Source organism: Erythrolamprus reginae, chromosome Z (assembly GCF_031021105.1).
Source record: "Erythrolamprus reginae isolate rEryReg1 chromosome Z, rEryReg1.hap1, whole genome shotgun sequence".
Lineage (NCBI taxonomy): Eukaryota > Metazoa > Chordata > Lepidosauria > Squamata > Dipsadidae > Erythrolamprus > Erythrolamprus reginae.
The window spans coordinates 94,004,339-94,027,465 of record NC_091963.1 but is presented as its reverse complement, the minus strand read 5'-3'; the positions used below and the strand labels follow the sequence as shown (position 1 = coordinate 94,027,465).

At 36.9% G+C, this 23,127-nt stretch overlaps 1 protein-coding gene across 2 annotated transcripts in view; it reads left to right on the top strand.

Moving 5' to 3' along the window:
- Nucleotides 1-12,652: 12,652 nt before the first annotated feature.
- WNK4 (WNK lysine deficient protein kinase 4) overlaps nucleotides 12,653-23,127 on the top strand; it is a 46,015-nt gene continuing 35,540 nt past the window's right edge. Inside the window, exon 1 of one of the 2 annotated variants that reach the window (XM_070729567.1) lies at nucleotides 12,653-13,414. In XM_070729567.1, the coding sequence (XP_070585668.1) occupies nucleotides 12,845-13,414 (570 nt within the window). In that variant the 5' untranslated portion in view covers nucleotides 12,653-12,844. The remainder of the gene's footprint in view (nucleotides 13,415-23,127) is intronic. The other variant, XM_070729566.1, reaches the window with a different exon arrangement.

The following is a 23,127-nucleotide window of genomic DNA, read 5'->3' as shown; positions in this document are numbered from 1 at the left end:
TCGCAAAAATCCTGAAAAAGATAATCAAGCAATGCAGAGAAACAATCAAGATGATTATTAGAAGTCAGCATGGGTTTGTCAAAAACAGAGTTTGACAAAGTAACTAAATTAGTGGATGCATTTGACAAAGTAGACCACAGCCTACTTTTTAAAGATAGAGAAATGTGGGATAGACAACTTCACCAGCCGATGGGTTCAGAACTTGGTGATCAACTACATATAACATGTAGTTCTCAATGGAACTACATCTGCACGGAAGAAATTATGCCTTCTATCTTCATAAATGTTCAAAATGATGGGACAGAAGTGGCACGTATCAAATTTGCAGATAACATCAAGCTGGAGAAATAGCTAAAACTTTAGAAAATAGACTTAAGATTCAGAAGAATCCTGATAAACATGAACACCAGGTACTATTCAATAAAATTCAGTGCTGAATTTTCAAATTTAAATTAGGATGCTACACATAGGCAAGGAAAGCTAAATGCACAGATATAGAATAGGTGGCACTTAGTTCAATAGCAGTAACTGTGAGGGGAATCTACATATCCTAGCAAACTATCAAGTATGAAACAGCAATGTGATGCAGCTCAGAAGTGGGTTCTAACTTACCTCGCTGCTGGTTTGCTTCCTCCTGCGCCACATGGGCTCACCTTGTGGGCACATACATGCTTCCGTCCCCTGTCCTATTGCTCTCCTATATCTCCTATACCTTTCTTCTATTCCTATATCTCTTCTTCTATTCTTTCATTGATATGTTCTATTACTATATCTTCTTTTCTATTATTTCTTAGATATATTTTACTATGAGTATCTCCTCTATAACCTTCATTATGTATTTTACTATGTGTATACCCACTAAACCCCTCATTGTGTATTGGACAAAATAAATAAATAAAAAATAAATAAATAAATTTGTGCGTAAGTGCATGCGCAGTGCCAAAAAATAAAAAAAAACCACACGCACCCAAAAAAAATCCCAAAACAAGATGACAATGCATGTGCAGTGCCAGAAATTTGGCTTCTGCACATGATCAGAGGAAAAAGGGGGGAAATTTTGGGGGGGAAGAGCAGCGACCATGGACAAGCACCAACCAAACTGGTTCAGTGACATCATCACTGATCCAAGACAATTCTCAATGCTCAATATGGCCCAGGCAAGCCAAAAGGTCAAACACGCATTCCCTAAATAATATTCCTTCTTCTAAGAACTCCACACTGAGTTCTGTGTACAAGTAGAGCCAAGTGATAGACTGGGTAGAAAATGCTCCATCATATTCATGGACGTTCTAACCTTAGAGATTAGAATGAGCTTCCATCTGTTATTTCCATCCAGAACTGGATGCAGTATTCCAACTATCTCACCAGTACAGCATATAGTACTGTAATTTCATGTGATCTTGAAAGCATGCCTCTGTTGATGCAACCTAGGACTGCACTGCTTTTTTGGTAACTGCATCAGAGGTGGGTTGCTCTTGGTTCGGATCGGTGGCAACCTACTGGTGGCATCATGATGATGTCACTGAATCGGTTTAATTGATCCTGGTCCACGGTGATTGTCACTACCCTTGTCCCTCTTGCTTTTTCCATGCTGCAACTATTGCAAGTTCTGCCTTTTCATATAACCTCCAGAAGTTTTACTACCATGAATATGATCTTTTATCCACCAATGATATAGATGTTAATTACCATGTGACATAGAATGAAGAATATTGAAATGCTTCCCAACATGCTATTCATTCATTCATTCATTCATTCATTCATTCATTCATTCATTCATTCATTATATTTATATGCTACCCATTCCAGTAGGACTCTGGGCAGCTAACAATAATCATAAATACTAAAAGAAGTAAAAATAGTATAACAGCAATAAAACAACATATATATTATAAAATACATTTTAAAAAACCTATAAATCTGCACATACACACAGTCATTCCTAATTCCAGGCCTGCCTGGAAGAGCCAGGTCTTAATGGCCTTCCAGAAGACTGGTAGGGTAGAGATAGTATGGATCTCTAGAGGCGATTGATTCCAAGGGATCAGAGCCACCACAGAGAAGGCTCTTCCCCGAGGCTCCACCAGCCGACATTGTTTGGCAAACAGGATCCGGAGAAGGACGACACTGTGGACCCTTACTGGTGAGGCAGGAGGGGGTCCCATAAATAGTATGAATGTGAGCACATCTGGCAACACCTCCTTTACAATCTTTCAGACTTTCTGCCCCACTAGATCCTTTTCGTTTTTAGTATCTCCAATAGAAGAGAATATCTGTAGCTCTAGGTAGAACTGTGGGATTGTTGGTATTCTCTGGGTGTTGTTTGCTTTTAATTTTTTTTAAATGAATAGCTAGCATCTAGAAATGAAAGAAACAACCTCAGGAACAATCTGTATTTCCACAAATGCCTGTAGGCTTGAAGCATTCATATAAATTAAATGTAATTGGCTGCAGCCCTGTTTTATTTGGAAGTACACCAACGTAGAAAGAAAAGAAGGTAGAGAAAATCCAAGTGATATTTAAAAAATTGGTACAGGTAACTCTTACCAGTTGGTCTTCTCATAAGTGGAATTATAGAGAAACATGTTGTGTGCATGCTGTTAACAAAGAACAAATATTCTATGTACAACTACTGGTCCAAAAAGAATAATGGTCAAAGATATATAAAGGAATCTCTTAAAATAACAGTGGTGCCCCAAATTTATTTATTTATTAGACGTCTATGCTGCCCAATCCCGAAGAACTCACGGCGTCTTACAACAATAATAAAAATACAATATAAATAGATACAACGCAATAAGAAAGAAGTCGAACATTATCTAAAACTAAAACATTATCTGAAACTAAAACCCCATAAAAAGTTATTTAAAAAGGCAGTCACAATCATACACATGCACACCATTGTGAAAACCTTATTGGAAAAGTTAGGGTTAAGGTTTTTTGAGGTTTGATGACTAATAACATCACTTTTTTTTACTAATACCATAAGGTTATATATTAGTGGAAAGATCCTTAATCAAGAATGTAATGCAATGAAGTTTGTTCAATTATTTGTATTCTATGAAAACTTTCAGCCCAATAACCAGAAAAGAAAGCACAACTTGTTGATATCAGGTAGCTTTCCTTAATTTGATAACCATGACTAGCAATGAACAAAAGATAGCCAATCAGGTGTAATCTTTTTTTGGCAATAAACCCATCAGATCACAGTAGGATTCAGTTATTGGCAGCAGTGGTAGCAAAGCAGGAGGTTTAGGAGCGGCTGTCACCAGCTACAATGGAAAGTTTTTCCATCTATACCGAGCTAGACCTACATTATCCCCACCTAAACATCTGACTAGGGTCTCTATTTATTTGCAGACTGGATATTGGAATTGGAGTGGCCAGCAGCAATTAATATTGGGCTAACTTCCCTCAGAAGGCTGAGCAGAGAGATGCAAAGATGGCGGCTATGCACAGCAGGGAATGGCAACAGTAAGAAACAGCAAGCAAGAGCCTAAGAAACAGGGAGTGCAGTAAAAAAACAGGGAACGCCTCCCTATCATTTTATTAAACAGCTATTAAATAGCAAAGTTCCCAGAGATACCAGCTGGAGTACTAGTGACGGGAATAACTTTTAAATAACTTAAACCAGGCTAAAACCCATGTTACCTGGGCAGAGGACAGACAGTATAATTTTATGGTACTACTCCAAAAAAAAAAAGTGGTGTTATTATCCAGTTTTTCAAAGGAAGTATTATTTGTTTGAGGAAAAGATTCATAGAAATATAGAAGACTGACGGCAGAAAAAGACCTCATGGTCCATCTAGTCTGCTCTTATACTATTTTTTGTATTTTATCTTAGGATGGATATATGTTTATCCCAGGCATGTTTAAATTCAGTTACTGTGGATTTACCAACTACGTCTGCTGGAAGTTTGTTCCAAGGTTCTACTACTCTTTCAGTAAAATAATATTTTCTCATGTTGCTTTTAATCTTTCCCCCAACTAACTTCAGATTGTGTCCCCTTGTTCTTGTGTTCACTTTCCTATTAAAAACACTTCCCTCCTGGACCTTATTTAACCCTTTGACATATTTAAACGTTTCAATCATGTCCCCCCTTTTCCTTCTGTCCTCCAGACTATACAGATTGAGTTCATTAAGTCTTTCCTAATACATTTTATGCTTAAGACCTTCCACCATTCTTGTAGCCCGTCTTTGGACCGGTTCAATTTTGTCAATATCTTTTTGTAGGGGAGGTCTCCAGAACTGAACACAGTATTCCAAATGTGGTCTCACCAGCGCTCTATATAGCGGGATCACAATCTCCCTCTTCCTGCTTGTTATACCTCTAGCTATACAGCCAAGCATCCTACTTGCTTTTCCTACCACCCAACCACACTGCTCACCCATTTTGAGACTGTCAGAAATCACTACCCCTAAATCCTTCTTTTCCCCAAATGCATTATTTTACATTTGGAAACATTAAACTGCAGTTTCCATTGCTTTGACCATTTATCTAGTAAAGCTAAATCATTTACCATATTACAGACACCTCCAGGAATATCAACTCTATTGCACACTTTAGAGTCATCGGCAAATAAGCAAACCTTCCCTACCAAACCTTCCCCTATGTCACAAACATATTAAAAAGAATAGGAGCCAGAACAGACCCTTGTGGCACACCGCTTGTAACCTGTCTCTGCTCAGAATACTCGCCATTAACAATAACTCTCTGATGTCTACGGTTCAGCCAGCTGCAAATCCACTGAACTATCCAGGGATTAAGTCCAATCTTCACTAATTTATCTATCAGCTCTTTATGTGGAACCATATCAAAGGCTTTGCTGAAGTCCAGATAGGCAATATCCATGGCACCACCTTCATCCAACACCTTTGTGACATAGTCAAAGAAATCAATGAGATTAGTCTGACATGATTTGCCTTCAGTAAAAATTCAGAATCAATAAGTGAGCATTTTACTAAAAGGTTCTTTGTTCAGGTTAAACATTTCTTCTGTAAGCTATTCAGACACCTAAAATACATTTTAAAAGCTTGACTTTTAGAAGGGAGTTCAATAAATGTCCACGTGTTACAAGGGAACTGCTGATTTTCCATTACCCACTTAAAATTTTGGCCACTCTGACTGGCAAGCAACACAGGGTACAAAGTTCTTCCTTCACAGGACCCTTGCCTGTTTGAGTTGTAGATTTACCCTCTAAGATATCCAGATAACTAGCTTTGTTGGAAAAATATAATTACACCAGAAAAAGGAAGAAGCAACAAATCATGTTTGAACTCTGGTCTCATTTACAAGGTGTAGAGGGGGAATATCCTTTGCTTTAAAATATGCTAGAAAAGATCAAACTTTGGAGCTGTAGTATAAAGAGTTGTGCAGAGATGGAGGAGAAATATTATCATGGTCAGTGGTAAGCAGAGGTATTGAAACAATACTTACAGGACCATAGACTCTGCTTCTTTATACACAGTATATTGACAAATAATGTCAACAATGGCTGTTTATCTAGACCAATATTTCTCAACCTTGACTATTTTAAGATGTATGAAGTTCAGCTCCCAGTATTCCCAAATATACTGGCTGGGGAATTCTGGGAACAGAAGAACATACATCATAAAGTTCCCAAAGTTGAAACACATTAATCTAGACTAGAAATGTGGAAGAAAAGTTAACATGGGACAGAGCTTTATAATCAGGCAAAAAGATTTTAGTGTGGAAAGGAACTGTGAATTTGAAGAATAATAATAATAATAATAATAATAATAATAATAACAACAACTAGTAGTAGTAGTAGTAGTAGTAATATCAGCTATAGGTCAGTTGATTCATTTTTTGTCATAGCTTCCTCCATTTGATTCAGCTTCCTCCCTTTGGTGACATGATTCTCATCAGATATTGCAATCATTTTCATAAGTGATGTCTACATTAGTTTTTGTGCACTTGACAATCTAATATTTATTTATTTATTTATTATTATTATTTGCATGCTGCCCCTCTCTGAGGGATAGCTGCTCCGAGTCCTTGGAGAGGGGCGGCATACAAATCTAATAAATAATAATAATAATAATAATAATAATAATAATAATAATAATAATGCCGCCCCTCTCCAAGGACTCGGAGTGGCTATCCCTCGGAGAGGGGCAGCATGCAAATCCAATAAATAAATAAATAATAAATAAATAAATATTAGATTGTCAAGTGCACAAAAATAATGTGACATCACTTATGAAGACATCACTTATGAAAATGATTGCAATATCTGATGAGAATCATGTCACCAAGGGGAGGAAGCTGAATCAAATGGAGGAAGCTATGAGAAAAATGAATCAACTGACCTATAGCTGATACTACTGGCAGTAGGTGGAAGTGAGCAATGTGTATTTCTTTTTTTAAAAAGTGCGGATAAATAGTAACTATTTTGACTCAACAATCTTTAACATTTTTTTCAAAGTCATCTAGGGAATTGATTGAACTGAGTGAAAACTGAGACATATTTCCCAAAACATTAAGTGTTGCCTTAATACATTGATAAGACCTATGTTCTTATAATTTTTTAATATTTCAGGTTGAAATTTTGCAATATTTCCAAATTTGCAGTTTTGTGGGAAAACTAATAAATAATTTGAAATAAAAAAATTACATGTAATAGGTTGCAACTCCTCCCACCCAGAAAAAGAACAGGCGATTGTATATGTTGTAAGAGCTTTAGTCCACCATACACTGGATCATGAATTTACACTCTATGGCTTGCTTTCCCAGGGCCAAACTTTACATGGCTTAATGTTTTCTATTCTTGATCAAAAAAGACCAATACACATTTTTAGTTAGAGAAAGTGAAAGGGAGTGTTAATAGTGTTAAATGGCAATTCATTCCATTTCACTGTCTATTATTCTGTAACAATAAGCATTACAATGTAATCGAATTACCAGTAATTAAATTTATTTCTGCTAGCAGATAAAGCTACCTGGTATATTTGTTGTCAGCAATTATTGAAGCAAGCCCAGAATGTTTTGTGTTTTGGAAACACCAACACCAACATGAAAGATTTGAATCACACCAGATTTGTTTTTAGAAGATAAAAGCAGCCATTTTTAATACTGTTTGACTTTGTAAAATCCACACAGTTGTTACTACTTCAGATAAAATTTTCTATGGCCGAAGTTAGAACTGAGAGAAAATAAAAACAGGGTTTTGATTTATTACCAGATAACATGCTAACACCCTATTAAAACTTACTGTGATTTATTCTGAATTTAATCAATCAAAGCTTTTTTTCAATACAAAGATTTAGTCCACAAACTTGATCATAAAGATTAGTTCTCCCTGAGCGTATGCAGAATAAATTTTTTTTTATGCTGAACAAGAGTCAGCCTCATAAGATTAGGAAACAGGTTTCCAGAGTTGTAACTTTCCTGCAGCTTTGAGTGCTGGCCATGTGCTCTTTTTTCATCAGCTTTGTTCTGTATGTTTCAGGGCCCATTACCAAAGTGCCATGAACTATGTCTCTTCTCTTACCAGGGGATATTTGGTGAATTAGAACAGAGCAGGCCATTCAGCTCTATTCCTCCCTACTTCTTCCTTCCATTTATCGTGGAAGGGAAACAATTTGACCTTAGGGAGCTGAAATTAATCCCAGCCAGAGTTGCTATTTTGAGTAAATACAGTTTGGTGAATTAAACAAACCAGCAAGAGTTTTCATGATAAAGTCTCCTGTTGTCGTCCTTCATGCCAAGACTCATTCTCCAGATCAGCCACTCTTAGGGATTAGCTCAGACTACTGGTCTGCTTGCTGGGAGCCAGTAATAACCACAGATCACAAGTGAAGGTGGCCAACACCTAGAACTGGATGCTTTGGGAAATAAATAGCACCTGTCCCCACAGCCCATTCGATGCTCTTAAGCCTCCAATTACGAGTGAACTGGGCACCTTTGTGTACATTTGAAAATATATGTGCGTCATTCCTTCCCATAGAGTTTGATTCAAGTAAGTTAACATAACATTGGATAACAGAGGTTGATATAATTTGGCTTGTTTGCCTCAGTCTCAAAAAGCCCAATGACTGGCTGCTGCTGTTAAGGATTAATTGAAAACCATCCCTGGAAATGGATTTGAAAATCATGGCTTGGATTAATTTTGGTAAATCCAAGATTAAGTGAAATTTGCCCTAAGAAAGTTAGGACTAAATAAATTAATGAAAATAAAATCATTTTCCTTGCTTTTACTATTACACTACATTGTGGGAATTAGTTTGGGAAGCTAAACTTCATCACTGTACACAGAGCACCCTTGCTTTCTCTCTAGCTATAAAAAGGAGAACATTTTCCAGACAGGAGGAGGTTAAGAAGAATTGTTCCTAGTTTCTCCTGCAAGAAAATGGGGACTTCATCCAGGGAGAAGGAGCAACAGGGAAGGCATGGGAAGAGAGCTCTATCATTTTACTATATTTCAGCTTTATGAATTAAATTACTTAGATGAAGAAAATACAAAGGGATGCAAATTAAATTCCTACTCAATCATAAGTATTATTTGGTGACCCAGGCCAGCTTCTTGGATTTAGTAGCTTTATAAATGAAACCAGAGAAAGAAGAATATACAGTGTATGAAGAATCTGAAGAAAATATCTAAATGAATAAATTGGGCATTTCTCAATCGTGTGGCAAGGGGTTTGCCTCATAAGTTTCAAATTTTGATATCAATCATACCTGGAAGCTGCATTCCAAGTTCTCGTTCTTCTACCAAATATTGGTAACTGGGTATTGCTTTTCTTCAGACTTTTTCACTCATCTTTATTTTTTCATACTTTCTGTGAAGTCTGACTCTGAAAAGAACTCTAATGTTATCCCAACTAGAGTCAGTTTATTCCAGTAAAACATACTTTTAAACAGGATTGAAAAACCACAATAGCTGGCTTTACATATTATGCTAAACTATAAATTTTTGGTTTATAAGCCACAGTAGTTACATTCACACAACTACATTATGGTTTAGAAGAGGAACATGTGAAATCATGACTAACGCAACAAGCAAGTATCTCCATAGTCTGTAACTAAGGAAAGCCTAACAAGAGCAAGCAGATACCAGAGTAGAAACACTCTTATTTGTATTATTGAAAAGAAGGTAATCCATAAGCAAAGATGATCACATTCTCAAAGAATATCATTAAGATAAACTTACTTGTTCATTTCTTCATCTTTGAAATATAAAAAATAAAAGATAACCCATTAAATCTCATGAAAAACAACAGTATAATTAATTTGCATTACCATCCAACAACCCCATATTTATATTAGCAGTTCATTCCATGAACAATTAGTAGTGGTGACAGTAAGAAAGAATTTTAATTAAAAGGACAAAGAGTTTCCATCCAGCCAGAAAAATATTCCCCCAATAGTTAGCTTTTAGCATTCTTGTTCTTATTCTGCTTCATAAAGAATCTCCTGGTCTGCTGCTTCACTGAATGTTTTTGCTTTGCTCTTTCTCACATTTTTTTCCCTTTGCTATCCAGTCATACTTATATCTGTGATCCCACTTGTTAACCTATTTCACTTTTTTGTGTGTGTTCTTCTCCCTTGCCAAATCTCCAAAGCATCTCTCTGCCTTTGCAAAGCTTGGCCTGTTCCCAGAACAAAGTAGGCCGTTACATGATCATGTCTTCTTATGCTCATAATTTCATCAAGGTCAGATCCGGTCACGTAGTTAAGCAAGAAATGAAGGCTGAGCATATAGCTATGTTAAAAGTGACCCTTCACACAGTTGAGGATTCTCTGAATGACTGTGCTCATTGGTAAAGTAATGTGTAATAGCTACAGGGGAAGGATTTGTTCCCAATCCAGACTGATGATAATTTTCATTTCCATCAATGATTTTTAAGATTCAAAATTTAATTGGATTTGTATGCCGCCCCTCTCCGAGGACTCGGGGCGGCTCAGAGCATATACAGAAAACAGAAAACAGTAATAAACAATCCAATTAATAATACATTAAAGCAATCCTTAAAATTCTGATTTTAAAAAGACTATCATTTACAATTCATTCGACAATCATACTAAAAAACTTTCATTGGTCCAGGGGGAAGATCTAAAAACCCCAGGCCTGGCGACAAAGATGAGTTTTTAAACTCTTTCAGAAAGTGAGGAGGGCAGAGGCAGTGTGAATCTCCGGGGGGGGGGGGAGCTGATTCCAGAGGGTCGGCCCCCCCACAGAGAAGGCTATTCCCCTAGGTCCCGCCAGCCAGCATTGTTTGGTCGATGGGACCCTAAGGAGACCAACTCTGTGGGACCTCACAGGATGCTGGGATTCATGCAGCAGAAGGCAGTCTCAGAGGTAGTCTGGTCCTATGCCATGCAGGGCTTTATAGGTCATAACCCACACTGTGAATTGTGTCCAGAAACAGATCAATAGCCAGTGCAGTCCGTGGAGTGATTACGAGATATGGGCAAGTCTTGGAAGGCCCAATACTGCTCACGCAGCTGCATTTTGGACAATCTGAAGTTTCTGAACACTCTTCAAAGGATATAGTTCTTGTTACTACAAATAAAACAAGTAGTTTAATATCTCCTTGCCTCTATGCTAGTCTGAAAGCATTTTTTAAAATTGCTAATAATCTTTTTAAACAAAATATTCAGCTTTCAGTCTTCTTAAGTTAATCAAGGAAGTAAATGTATCAGAATACAGTGTGCCCCGAAGAGAAAGAAGTGTTCTGCAGATAAGCAGATAAGGCTGGGGTGGAGGAGGAAAATACACCTGCAAGGACAAGGTGATCCTCCTACAAAAAAATAATTATGAGTTGCAGCCAGTATAACTACAGAAATAACCCGGATGTAAAAATAAGAATAACTAAAACAGCCAGATATAAGCAAGCAAATACTAATATATAAATTACAATATGCTCATCTTACCACTACTTAAAATGCCTACCTTTTCAAATGCTTGGAAGGATGAATAAGGCAAAGCATTTCTTTGAAAAATATATGATCAGTTACAGCAACCTCAAGGAGAAGGGACAGTTTCTGCATTCTTTGGTCTTCTGCCTTCAGTTCTCTCATTTTTGCATTAAGCAAAATGTAAAAGCCCAAATATGTAAAATCATGGCATCACTGTGAAAGTTGGACTATAAGAAAGGCTGAGCATCAAAGAATTGAGGCCTTTGAACTATGGTGCTGGAAAAGACTCCTGTGATTCCCCTAGACTGCTAGGTGATCAAACCAGTCAGTCCTAGAAGAGATCAGCCCTGACCGCTCTTTAGAAGGCCAGATCCTGAAGATGAAACTCAAATACTAATGAGAAGGAAGGACTCACTGGAGAAGAGCCTAATGCTGGGAACGATTGAGGGGAAAAGAAAAAGAGGACTGCAGAGAATGAGCTGGCTGGATGTAGCAGCCGGCCTGAGCTCAAATGGACTCTGGGAGATGGAAAAAGTTGTCCATGGGGTCATGATGGGTCAGACATGATTTTGCGACTAACAACAACAGCACAAATACTGAAGCAGGTACCACTAAGATTGGTTAAAAAGAAATCACTGTGGAAATTGAGAAAAAGTTCCTTATAATCCAATGATGCCACATAGGCAATTTATGGAATTAGTTCAGATAAGACATATTGCTAGAGTAGAGTTTTCATCATTAAGAGGCTCAGGGGACTACCTTAACTAGTCCATGAATTGCAGGCCAGGAAGAAATATAACAATCTCTCTTTATACACATTTTGCATCCTGCATCCCGAGTCACATATGTCAGGATAAATCTTCTGGGATGATTTTTTCATACAGGAAAAGTAAGCCACAAAGAATTGCATATAATAAATCCATTAATAGTCAAGTGGCCTACAAGTTTCAGTTTGGAGTTAAGCATCCTACTATCCCAGTTCTAGTACTGTATAGATAAGATTTCTATCTGAAGTCATTATGTCAAAAATCATTAAAACAAAAAAACTGTTGGTACAATCTTGAACAAACTATTACAATTCAGCTTCATTTCATTTGTTGAGGATAGTGTCTGACTCACATTCATGGATGAAAAATAACAGTAAATATCACTAAACTGCAAAAGAGCGACACTTTGTAGTCCTTCCTGAAAGGAAGTTTTGACTGTGTGTGTGTGTGGGGGGGGGATTGGGAAGTTCCCATCACTCTATGGGACAATAGGGATAGCAGGTGGATTTGCATATCTTTTTACTGTTGGAATCGGCTGCAATGAAAATAGATTGGTAAACTCCAATCCTGTTTTTAAAAGCAAACATTTTGAGTCATTCAAGTTTATGTCGTCTCATCAAAAAGTCAGGGCATGGCAGAGAATACAGAAATTTGCTCTGCCCACAAACTTTTACCTTGTCAACTGCCATAAAACTAGAAAAATATAAAGGCAATGACGATCACAATGCAGTTGGCCTCAATTGACGCACTTGGGATTTTAAGAGCCTTTTTCATTGAAAGGCGTTATCCTAAAAAGGAACACATTTTGCATTTATATTATCCATTCTATTACCCAAGCAGAAGCGGCGGCGGCGGCAACAGTAGCACGATATCCCGTTGCTAACCTTTTGCTATCCTCGAACACACGAGTTACTGAGCTTAAAGAAGGCTCTTGGTAGAGTACGCGCTTCTAGCCCTCTGGGGTGGGCGTGTCGTGTCGGTGCAGAGCACTGTAGTTCCCTTGGGGGGGGGGGGGAGTGGTAGGCGGCGAGTAGAATGTAACAGGTTACTTAAAAGAGGGGAGGAGAAAGCGGCGCATGCCTGGAGGGGGCGGTGCCGCAGCCGTGCGCCTTTAGCGGCTGCTTGGCCGCCGGCTTAGTAAGCTAGTAATTGCGCTCCGATAACAGCGCCTTTTCTTCTCCGGACGTCCGTCCAATGCTAATGCTGCGGGCTTCGCACTTGTACCCCAGTGACGGAGCGCTCACGCCCCAGCCCGATAAGGTGGGCCAGACTAGCTGCGACATGGATGAAGGTGTTGGCCAGGCTGAGGGTCCTCGGACGCTCGAAGTCTCTGGTCGCCGCGCATCAGCCTACAAAATCAGCCGTCGAAGTTCGGCCGAGCTTGGACTAAGGAGCTACGAGAGCGAAGATAGTGCCCCCGCTGTAGCTACAGGTCCCGACCCCATGGATTTGGAGGTGATGGAGCCGCTCGCTACAGCTTTAGAGAGTTCTAGGTCTCGGGGTCTCCTCGAGGGATCCGGAGGCAGCGAAAGTTCCCCCGAAGCCGTCCCGTCACCCCTTCTGCTCTCTTACGCGGAGAACCGCCAAGATCGCGAACACTGGGAACAAGAGGAGAACGAAGAGGCGGAGACCCGGGCCGTGGCCACGTCCCCTGACGGTCGCTTTCTCAAATTTGATATCGAGATTGGCCGCGGCTCCTTCAAGACTGTTTACAAAGGGCTAGACACGGAGACCACTGTCGAAGTGGCTTGGTGCGAGCTGCAGGTTAGTAAAGTTGTCCTCCCACGTTTTCTAGCAAGCAGGGCTTGGGAGGACCTGGAATAGAGGAAAGACGAAGGTAAAAGTGCGGCAGGCTGAGTCCCCTGGAAATATATTTGTCTGTGACAGAACAGTTTGGTTTGGGAATATGATGGTTTGGACGCCTGGAAAATATTTCTGATTAGGATGATAGTGAAGGGAGATGAAGGGAGTGCCCTTTGACTTTGCGGAGCGTTTGAAATGGGAGGAGGGTTATGCCAAATCCTTTTTTTTTCTTGGTAAAGATAGATATACTGTAGTTCCATTATACAAACAACAATCCAGTCATTTTACTGGATTGTGGTTTGGTCAAAGTTTGAAGCACTTACATCCTTGTTTTCTCCAAGTATTTGCACATCCTGTATTTGAGTAGTACACCTAACACATACATTTTCCTGTCACTTCTAAAATCTTGTGTTTCTGGTTCTTTAATTCATATTGTTAACTAGGTTTTTCACCAGTTTGGAGGCTGATTCATTCAATATTTCTCCCATTTTCAAGAGAAAGGGGTATTGAAAATATACTTGTTAGTATAGTCTAGTAATGACTATAGTAATGTATACTAGAAGTAATGAATCTTTAGACCAGTCTAGAAAACTTTTAACTAAGCCTGAGTCTAACATTTATTAGAAAGTTAACAATATTGTCTTTGACAAATTATCTTCTAGAGGAGTGTTTGGAGAATTAGAAAAAATGAGTAGATGATCCATGTGGCAAGCAGAGAAAATGTTTTTTGGGGGAAATGGGATAAATGAGAGTTATTGATTGAACTTCCTTAAGTATCTTGAAAAAAGATCAGGGAGCATCTTCCTGTGCTACTATGGTGTAGTTACTACTACATTATTTTTGTGATGGTCTCAGGCACTATTGCTGGTTTGTAGATGTTTCAAAAAATCTAAGACTATTTTTGAAGTCTTATTTTACATATATCATTATTACATTATTTGTTCAATCATTCATTTGTCTAAAGTTTTTTTCTTCCAAAGCAACCCATAGAACATTTTTTTAAAAAACCCACACAGTACTATTGCCAATTCTAAATGTTAGCTAAGATATACAAAATAAATATTCTCCCCCCCTTCTTTTTATAAAAACTTACTGAAAAAAATGTTATCCTGAAAAAGTTGATAAATAAAAATATAGAGATAGTTATTACAGGTGATGTTTCAATTATACTGATTGTAATTAGCTGACCTTTGGACATAATTACTTCAAAGGATGATGTTTTAAACAAAAACTCCCAGAATTCCTACACACTCAGGATGCTGGATTTGATAGGAGTTGTAATTCAAACAATCTGGAAAGTATTATGGTTTTTTTTCATCTTTTAGAGATAAATTACCTATGATGAGCTATCTTAAAGTAAATGTTTATGTGTTTCTTTATGACTGGGATATATATGAGAATAGAAGTAGTTTATGTGTTCTAAGAATAGTAAAAGAAATCCTTCAGGTTTAAGAAAAATAGTTAAGAGAAATGTGGTGGGGGCTTTTTTGAGAGTAGATACTAGTAGAAAGTTTTAGAAATAGAGCAGGCCAAAGATCTTATTTTTCCAGGCACTAAACCAGTTTTCTAAAGGACTTAGTCTAATCTTTGTTACCTTAATTTAAAACAACATTTTGCTTGATTAAGTGTATGTGGAAAGCTGCTGTAATTCAGTACTGTAATATAAACAATTTTTAAAAATACAATTTCTATGTCCTATTTATGAGGTCCATTTATAGGAGTTCAGCTAAATAGTGTTTTCTAATGTCAGATAATTATTTAAAACACACATAGCCACTAATCTGAGTAGTAAACTGCAGTAGCAAACCCCAATTAAGTTACTACAACTTCCATCATCTACAGCTGGTGGTAGTTATGCTAAATGGCAGCAGCTGTAGTCAATCAAGTCTAGACAGCAACCAGGATAAGAAAGATTGATGTAGCTAATTGGATAACTACAACTAAAAAAAATTACAAATGTGAAGCTTGGCCTTGACTTCTCTCTTTTCCTTTTCTGCTGCTTACTGACTTCTTAGAAAAAGTTCTTGCTTGCCCAATTCTTGGCAAGCAAGTGTAACTTTCACTGAGAAATTTACAGTATTTTATCAGTTTTATCCATCATCTCAGTTTTCTTTCCTTTTTTTTCTGCTGCCATATGTTCCTGCTCCTTAGCTCAAGCACTTTAAGCACCTTTTCCATTTTCTTTTTATTCTCTAAAATTAATTCTTGCTGCACTGTTCAGTATTCATTTTTCTATCTGCTTAAGAACATTTCACTATTCTTGCTTTCCAAAGGAACACAGTGTTTTATCTTTCTTCTTTCTATGGCTTCTTTCTTGTCTCTAAAAAAAAGCTGCAATATTTATTTCTAGGGTCCTTCTCTCATTGTGTTCTAAAGTGGGTTAAATATTTTTATTCCCCAAAAGTTCAGCCAGTGGGCAATAAAGGGCATTAATGTTTGATCATTTAAACCAGAATCCCTACAAATAGCTCTTGGGATAAGGACCCTTTATCAGCATTCTCCAGTTTGAAGTTTTTGGAAAATTATATTGTGTATAGGAATTTTATTTCAGCATTCAATCCTGGCCTCCACTATTGTGGAATCAGATATGGAATATCAGGGAGAAAGAGATCTCTGATGTACATTCAGGTAGAGAAAGTAGGAAATTACAACCAATAGGCCAAAGTTTAATGAGTGAATCTGTCCTAATGCATAGCTAGCATAGTGAGATACTCAATTTTTTAAATTTATGTTTTAATTAAAACCTCAGTGTTCCTAAATTATATGCCTGAGGACAATAGGAAATTAGGTAAGATTTATCAGAATGAAATATGTGGTTACACAAAACATTCATATGTAGTCACATAGTAGGTTGTGTCACTAGGCTATGGCTAAAGCTATTATTCTAAAAGAGCATGTGTTGCTTAGCTTAGATCACTGGATTTAACTAGGAAGATTCGGACTTACCTTTGAATATTAACTTGCATTTTTTGATCTTAATGGGGATCCATATTTGATCCTAACCCATGTTGAAGAAATATTTGCTCACTTTTCTTAGAACTAAGCAAGAGTCATAATGGACAAATGAGTTTTAATGATTGCGGATATAACTACCAAATATAGGCTATAACTATCTTCCCCTGAAAGGCATTTTCCAGTTATTCCATACTTACCTGCTCTGAAGAAGGAAATATATATTTTGCAGAAGGAGGAGATAAATCTATCCCAATTGAGTTCCAGTCTTGGTTATTCTTTTGGTACTTTACTGTTGCTGCTGAATAAAGATTGCTGTAATTCACAATCTTGACATTTTAATTTTGCTCACTAAATGGAATTGTTGTCCACAATTTTCTAAATCTACAAAGAATACTGGTTTAAGTACATGAACAAAGAATGCTTATTTTCACAACTCCATAAGGCAGTGTAATGCAAATACACACATATATTCATTTTTTCACCAAGTACAGTACATGGCAATAATTGTTTCTCTTTTTGGAATTATGTTTCCTTTTATGTATGATTGGTTGATTATAGCTTCTCCTAAAATCAGACCTTTGCATTATTTCAGTACAGTTCTTTTAGATAATTTAATCTTTGTGTAAATTTTATAAAATCTCATATCTAATCAATCAGAAATGTCCAATTTATTAGAGCAATGATGTTTTTTAGACATGTTGTAATCTGGCAAATGTGCTTGAAGCTATTGTTAAAGCAATTTCTTGGTTGTCATTTCTATGGAACTCAGATTTCTTGAATCTGAAGGCAGTCGCTACAACCTGCTTATTAAAACATAGATTATTTGAGGATTCACTACAGTATTTGTCTCCATGTAACATGACAGATCAACCATGCCATACACACCTCCTATTATTATTATTTCTGTCTTTCTATAAAGTCAAGATTTAACCCAATGTTACCTTTCTCTATAATCTTGTTTTTAAAATTCTTTTTAGTATCTTTTTTAAATCAAGTTTTTCTGGTTTAGCATAAGGTTGATTATTATTTATTACATATCTGTTATATATTCATATCTGTTGTATGTGAAGCTGCTTCTGAAAATCAACCAGAAGTTACTGTTGGTGTTGAATGCAGCAGTCTGAATTGTTGATAGATATTTATTAACTACCAAGAAGATATTATACCCACAACATTTGGTTACCTATACATTTATCTGTGCTGATTTTGATTTATAAAGCTTGTAAGACTTGGTAGCAAGAATACCTTATAGACTACTTCCTCCAAACAGAACCAATTCATCCAGCTCATGCAGCACAGGAAAAGCTTCTGGTTATCTCACCTTTAGGGAAATCAGGAGTATCAAAGCAAGGAGATTGTACATTTCAATTGTAGTACCAACAGAATGGAAACATTTTCCTGTAGGTTTTTTGTTTGTTCTTTGTTTATCAAACTTAGGCCATCTTACTATCCAAGTGACTCTGGGTAGTTTACAGATTAGTTTCCATATTCAAATGTGTGCCTTCATCATAGCGAGATATGTACATCTTTTGTATATTTACAGTGGTTCAATTTTGATTGGTCAGCCAAAAGTCATGAATTCTGTAAGTCATTTGTCTCCAGATGTCCAAGAACCCCTACACCTAGCATGTCTCTGTTGACTTGGGTGACGACCAACTTTGGATGGTCAACCAACTGCTGTAAATTAAGGACTATATTTATCACCCAAGAATCCAACACAAGAGCATGTAATAGATACAAATTGAATGTAAATTGCTCCAAACTTGACTGCAGAAAATACGATTTCAGCAATAGAGTGGTCACCGCCTGGAACTCATTACCTGACTCTGTTGTTGCTTCCCCCAACCCCAAAATCTTCAACCTTACATTATCTATAATTGACCTCTCCCCTTTTCTAAGAGGTCTGTAAGGGACGTGCATAAGGGCACTTATGTGCCTAATGTCCCTGTCCTACTGTCTTATTATTCTTTCTATTACTACGTTCTACTTATGTTATGTTAATATGTACTATAATACTATACTTGTTTGACAAACAAACAAACAAATAAATAAATAAATAAATAAATCTGCTACTAGAATCAAAGAGATACTAAAATGTCTAGATTCTAAGAATCTGAAACAGTTCTTGGATGTTCTGTTTTTATTATATTGATGGCCTTTGACTGTAATAAAGGTCCATAATAATACAAATGGTCACATAAGTTTAAATAAACAAGCAAATGTTTTAATGTATGTAAAGACAGCTATTGTCTTTAAAGAAAACCTGTTATGTAATGATGAAATTGGCAGCGTACAAATCTGATCAATAAAAATAACTATGTGGTTCAGTGAGCCTTAGCAGCTTTTTAAAATCTAAGTCACAGTTTAGCAATAACGGTGTATAGAAAATGACATTAACATTGAGAGAGGGTGCAAGGGCCATTACCAGATATGAATCTATTTCATGCAAACTGAATCTCTGCATATATAATTTTTAACATCGAGAAATCTAACTCATTTATTGTGGTACATTAGCACCCATGTACTTGATTGAGTCCTTAAAGTATATAATTAAATTTACTATTAATTAAGTAATTCTAATCCATCTGATATTTCTTTAATTGAAGAATTATCATTTTAATTCATCAAAATGAAATCTTCCAGGCCTCAGGTTCTAAATCCTACTAATTTTTACATACACATAGGTCAGCTTATTATTTCTAACCTGAAAGAAAGAGATTTTGGGGGTGGGGGATAATAATTCTTTGAAATGGAGCAGTTGTCATGGATTGTTTGAGAATCTGGTAATGGAGGCCAATGATTTTTCTCTTCTTTGTCGGCTCTGTCTTTTTATTGTTGTTTACCTTACATTCAGGATTATCATCTTTTCGGAAAATGTGCAGTTCTTTTGGCATAGATATTGATTTATTTTTCCTCAGTAGTTAGCAAAAGCTAGGTTATGTTAATTCATTAGACAGTAAAGCAAACAAAAGAGCTTGTGGATAATATGACTGTTGTCCAAAAAGTGAAGATACCTTAAATATTTCAGTTTCTGGAATCAACTTATTGTTTCTCCTTAATAATTCTCTGCTTTTGGCTTGTCTTCCTTTCTTCAAGTAAAAAATGTATTCAGGCCATGATTTCCCAATTCTTGTTACATCCAGAAAAGTGAATAATATTGTTCTTTGCCCTTTATATGTCCAATTTTGATTTTTTTAAAAACTCAGGCAGGTTTGCATTTAGGATTAGCATATTATGAGCTTTGTTTCACACCTTGGAATTCATTGCTGTCTAGGTCTATCTCACTTTCCTGCTACTGCAGAGTCATGGTCACAGCTGGTTTAAATTCTTATCTGCAAGTAAGGCAAATATCCTTGAAGTCATTAGAGTATGCAGATAGTGCTCCAGGTGGGTACAGGACAAGAACGCCTTAAACTGTTAGCTTTTCTTTATGCTTACGCCTTGAAACTAGATAGATCTTGAATATTTCTCCCACATTCTGTTCTTATTGGTCTTTGGGGCTTTGATTATTGTACTGGGGAACACACATAAATCTTTATTTACTACAGTATGAAGAAGTGATATTATAGGCATTAAAATTATTTCTGGGTATCTGCATCCAGTTGTATTCCTTGCCATCCTATTTAGTACATTTACAGTTTGACCTCAAAATAAAGGGAATGTTTTTCAGTAATAAGAAAGCAGCTTTCTTGGGTGGGAATTAAGACGTTGGATGGGTCTTGCCTCAAAGTGAAATAGTGTAACCTTGAACTTTTTCTTTTCACATCAAGGTTGCAAAGTTGACGATAATTTAATAGAAACTAGATGTTAAGAAAAGTACCACATATACTCAAAATTATCATGGTTTTCCCAAAAATAAGACCTTATATTTTTTTGAATCCTGAAATAAGCACTTGGCCTTATTGCCATGCCCTCAAAAGCCCAATTGGGCTTATTATCAGGGGATGTCTTATTTTGGGGGAAACGAGGTAACAATAGTCGCTTTCTCATAACAGAATTTAAATGCTAAATAAGAAAACTGGGGGCATAAAATTGGCTGTTCCTCCTAGGCATGTTTTGAAAGAGGACTAAACCTGTTGGTCTGGTATGGTGCAAGATTTTGGTACAAGTGTATCTCTGGGTTCCTTTCAAATACAAAATCAGATCTTTGTTGCTACTCTGAAATAGATTTAAACTTCTTACACTCAAGCAAAGCTGCTCAGAGATCTTTTGGGGAAAAGTTCTATTTAATTGGTAAATGATTGACTGAATAGATATATTGATAGACTTCTTTACCTTAGGTTAAAGCTGGCCTCGATTTCATTGACATATTGTCATAACTGTAGGATGCTGCAGAGTTGAATAGGAATCACAGGCCATGAGTAACCTCCTCTGATGTTCTTTAATTTTCAGATACTAACTAAAAATAAAAAACTGACCAAGATTTACAACTCCCTGTCTCTCATTCTCCCTCCCTCTCTCTTTCACTTTTTTATTTAAAAGCAGAGTTTTGTAGAAACACAGGATTTTCTGTCACTTGTTCTTTAAATAAACTTCTGTCCTATTTTTTCCTGCAGTTGTTCATTATGTTACCTATTAAAATATCTGTGGTCAGCAAACCACAAACCTAAGCGGTTGGTACCCAGACTCATAATCTGAAATGGGCTGTCTAGGTCTATTTCTGGTTTCCAGAAGTAGGTTCAAGCAACAATTTTGTGCCTGCCCTCTTTTGTGGGGTGGGGGAAGTATAGAGAAGAAAAGTAGTGAGAATGTCAGGAGAGGATAAATATTGAGATGACCTTCTTGAAATATTAAAGGGAAGAGTTGGATACTTTCGTGGTCCCAAGAGAAAGGGATACAAATTTGAAATTGACATTGTAGGATCAGAATCAGGATTCGGGATTCAATAAATACATTCATAAATGCAAACATTGCTATTTTGGGTGCCATGATTTTAAAGCAGAGTATTATTCCTTTATGCTTAAGTTGCAAGACTTTTTCAGATGCTGGATACTTTGGTAGGATGGGCAATTTGCACACTAGTTCCTATGTTATTTTAGTTTATATACTTGTACCTTAAAATTTTAAGACCAATAATACTAAATCAATCAATCAATCAATAATAATATAGACATATGTATTTCTTCCTCACAATTTGTTTCATTCCAATGAAGTAAGTGCCTGGGAAACAGGACTTCTGTGAAATACAGTATTTAGACAGCACTATTTCTAAGAAATAAAGGAAAATGCCAGGAATGTCTCTGCACTTATTTAACAACATGGGAAAAGATGGTACAATCACCAGTGCATTATGTAAAATATTGGTATGTTTATTAATGCATTTATTGCACTATAATTTGTGTGCTACCTATTCCCTATCCATTATTCCAAATGTTTTGACCGCATGTCCTTTCTTTAACTGTAGCTACTCTAATAAAGGTTCTTCTACAATTTTAGCAATGACATTCTCTCAGCTCTGAGATTCCTATGTAGAGAGGAGAGGATGGGGAGGGGAGGAGAGGAGAATTATTTATTGGCCCAGTATGATTGGACACACAAGGAATTTGTCTTTGATGCACATGCTCTCAAATAAGCAATCAGGAAACAATCAATATATATACAAATCATAAGGATACAAGCAATACGTGGAAGGAGATGGGAGATAGAAACGATGAGAATAATAATAGAAATGAAGTCTTAATGAATAGTTTGACAGTGGTGTGTAGTATGAGTGGATAGTATGAATGGGCAGTGACTGATTCTAAAATGAGAGAAGGGGATCCCATAACTGGAAAAACTGCCCTCACTAAATCAGGGTTTTGCAGAATGGGGAAAAAGGTCAGTGTACAAGCAGGGACAGCTTTCTTTAGTTATTTCAGATATGATTCTGCAACTAGAGCAAAATGTAGCATTTAGTTTCAGTACTGAAGCTCTGTGTTTGTGTGTGTGTGTGTGTGTGTGTGTGTGTGTGGACTAAAAGGTAACCAATCAGTAATAATTTAATTTGCCCTCTTTGTATCTTCACTGGTCTTTATTGCAAAACTGTATCTTCCTCTAAGAGAATCTAGTTGGAGAGAAATGCTACTATATGCAGAGTATGTAAGTGTAAATGTTGAAGGTATCATTACAAGGAGGTACCCTTTCTGGGCCTGGCATTCTTGATCATGTCCAAGATTAATAGATATCCATCTTCAAACTGGGTCCATATCAATTACCTGAGGCTGCAGCAAAGGCCTGGAATAGTATTGGCTGTGTGTCAGCTTTTCAGGCAGCTGTTATGTGAACCCAATGCCCTACCTCTTGTCTTAAGATCTGATCTGTGGACCTGCCTCTGAGAAGGAATTCCTGGGCTAGCTGACTTCCTCTGCTGAGACATAGATGGCATATTTGCAAGGAAGGGGAAAAACAAGAAATAAAGCTTCTAATACGTACTTTCTGCAGTGGACAGCGGTCTACCATAGACCATTTTTTCATGGTGGTGGTGGTGGTGGCAGTGGTGGTGGTGATGATAACAACCATTGGCGTCGACAAAAACACTTCAGTCAATTACACCTGCATCCTTTATTTGGAACATCTAACATCCTGCAACAATATCTTTAATACTATCAAATAGCAACATCTTCCCATTCCAAAAATTGATAGATAGAAATGCCAAATCCAGTCTAAACATCTGGCTGGTTGTGTGACCAATTTATTAAACGTGTATACCACCTAGCTCTCATTGACTCTGGATTGCTTAC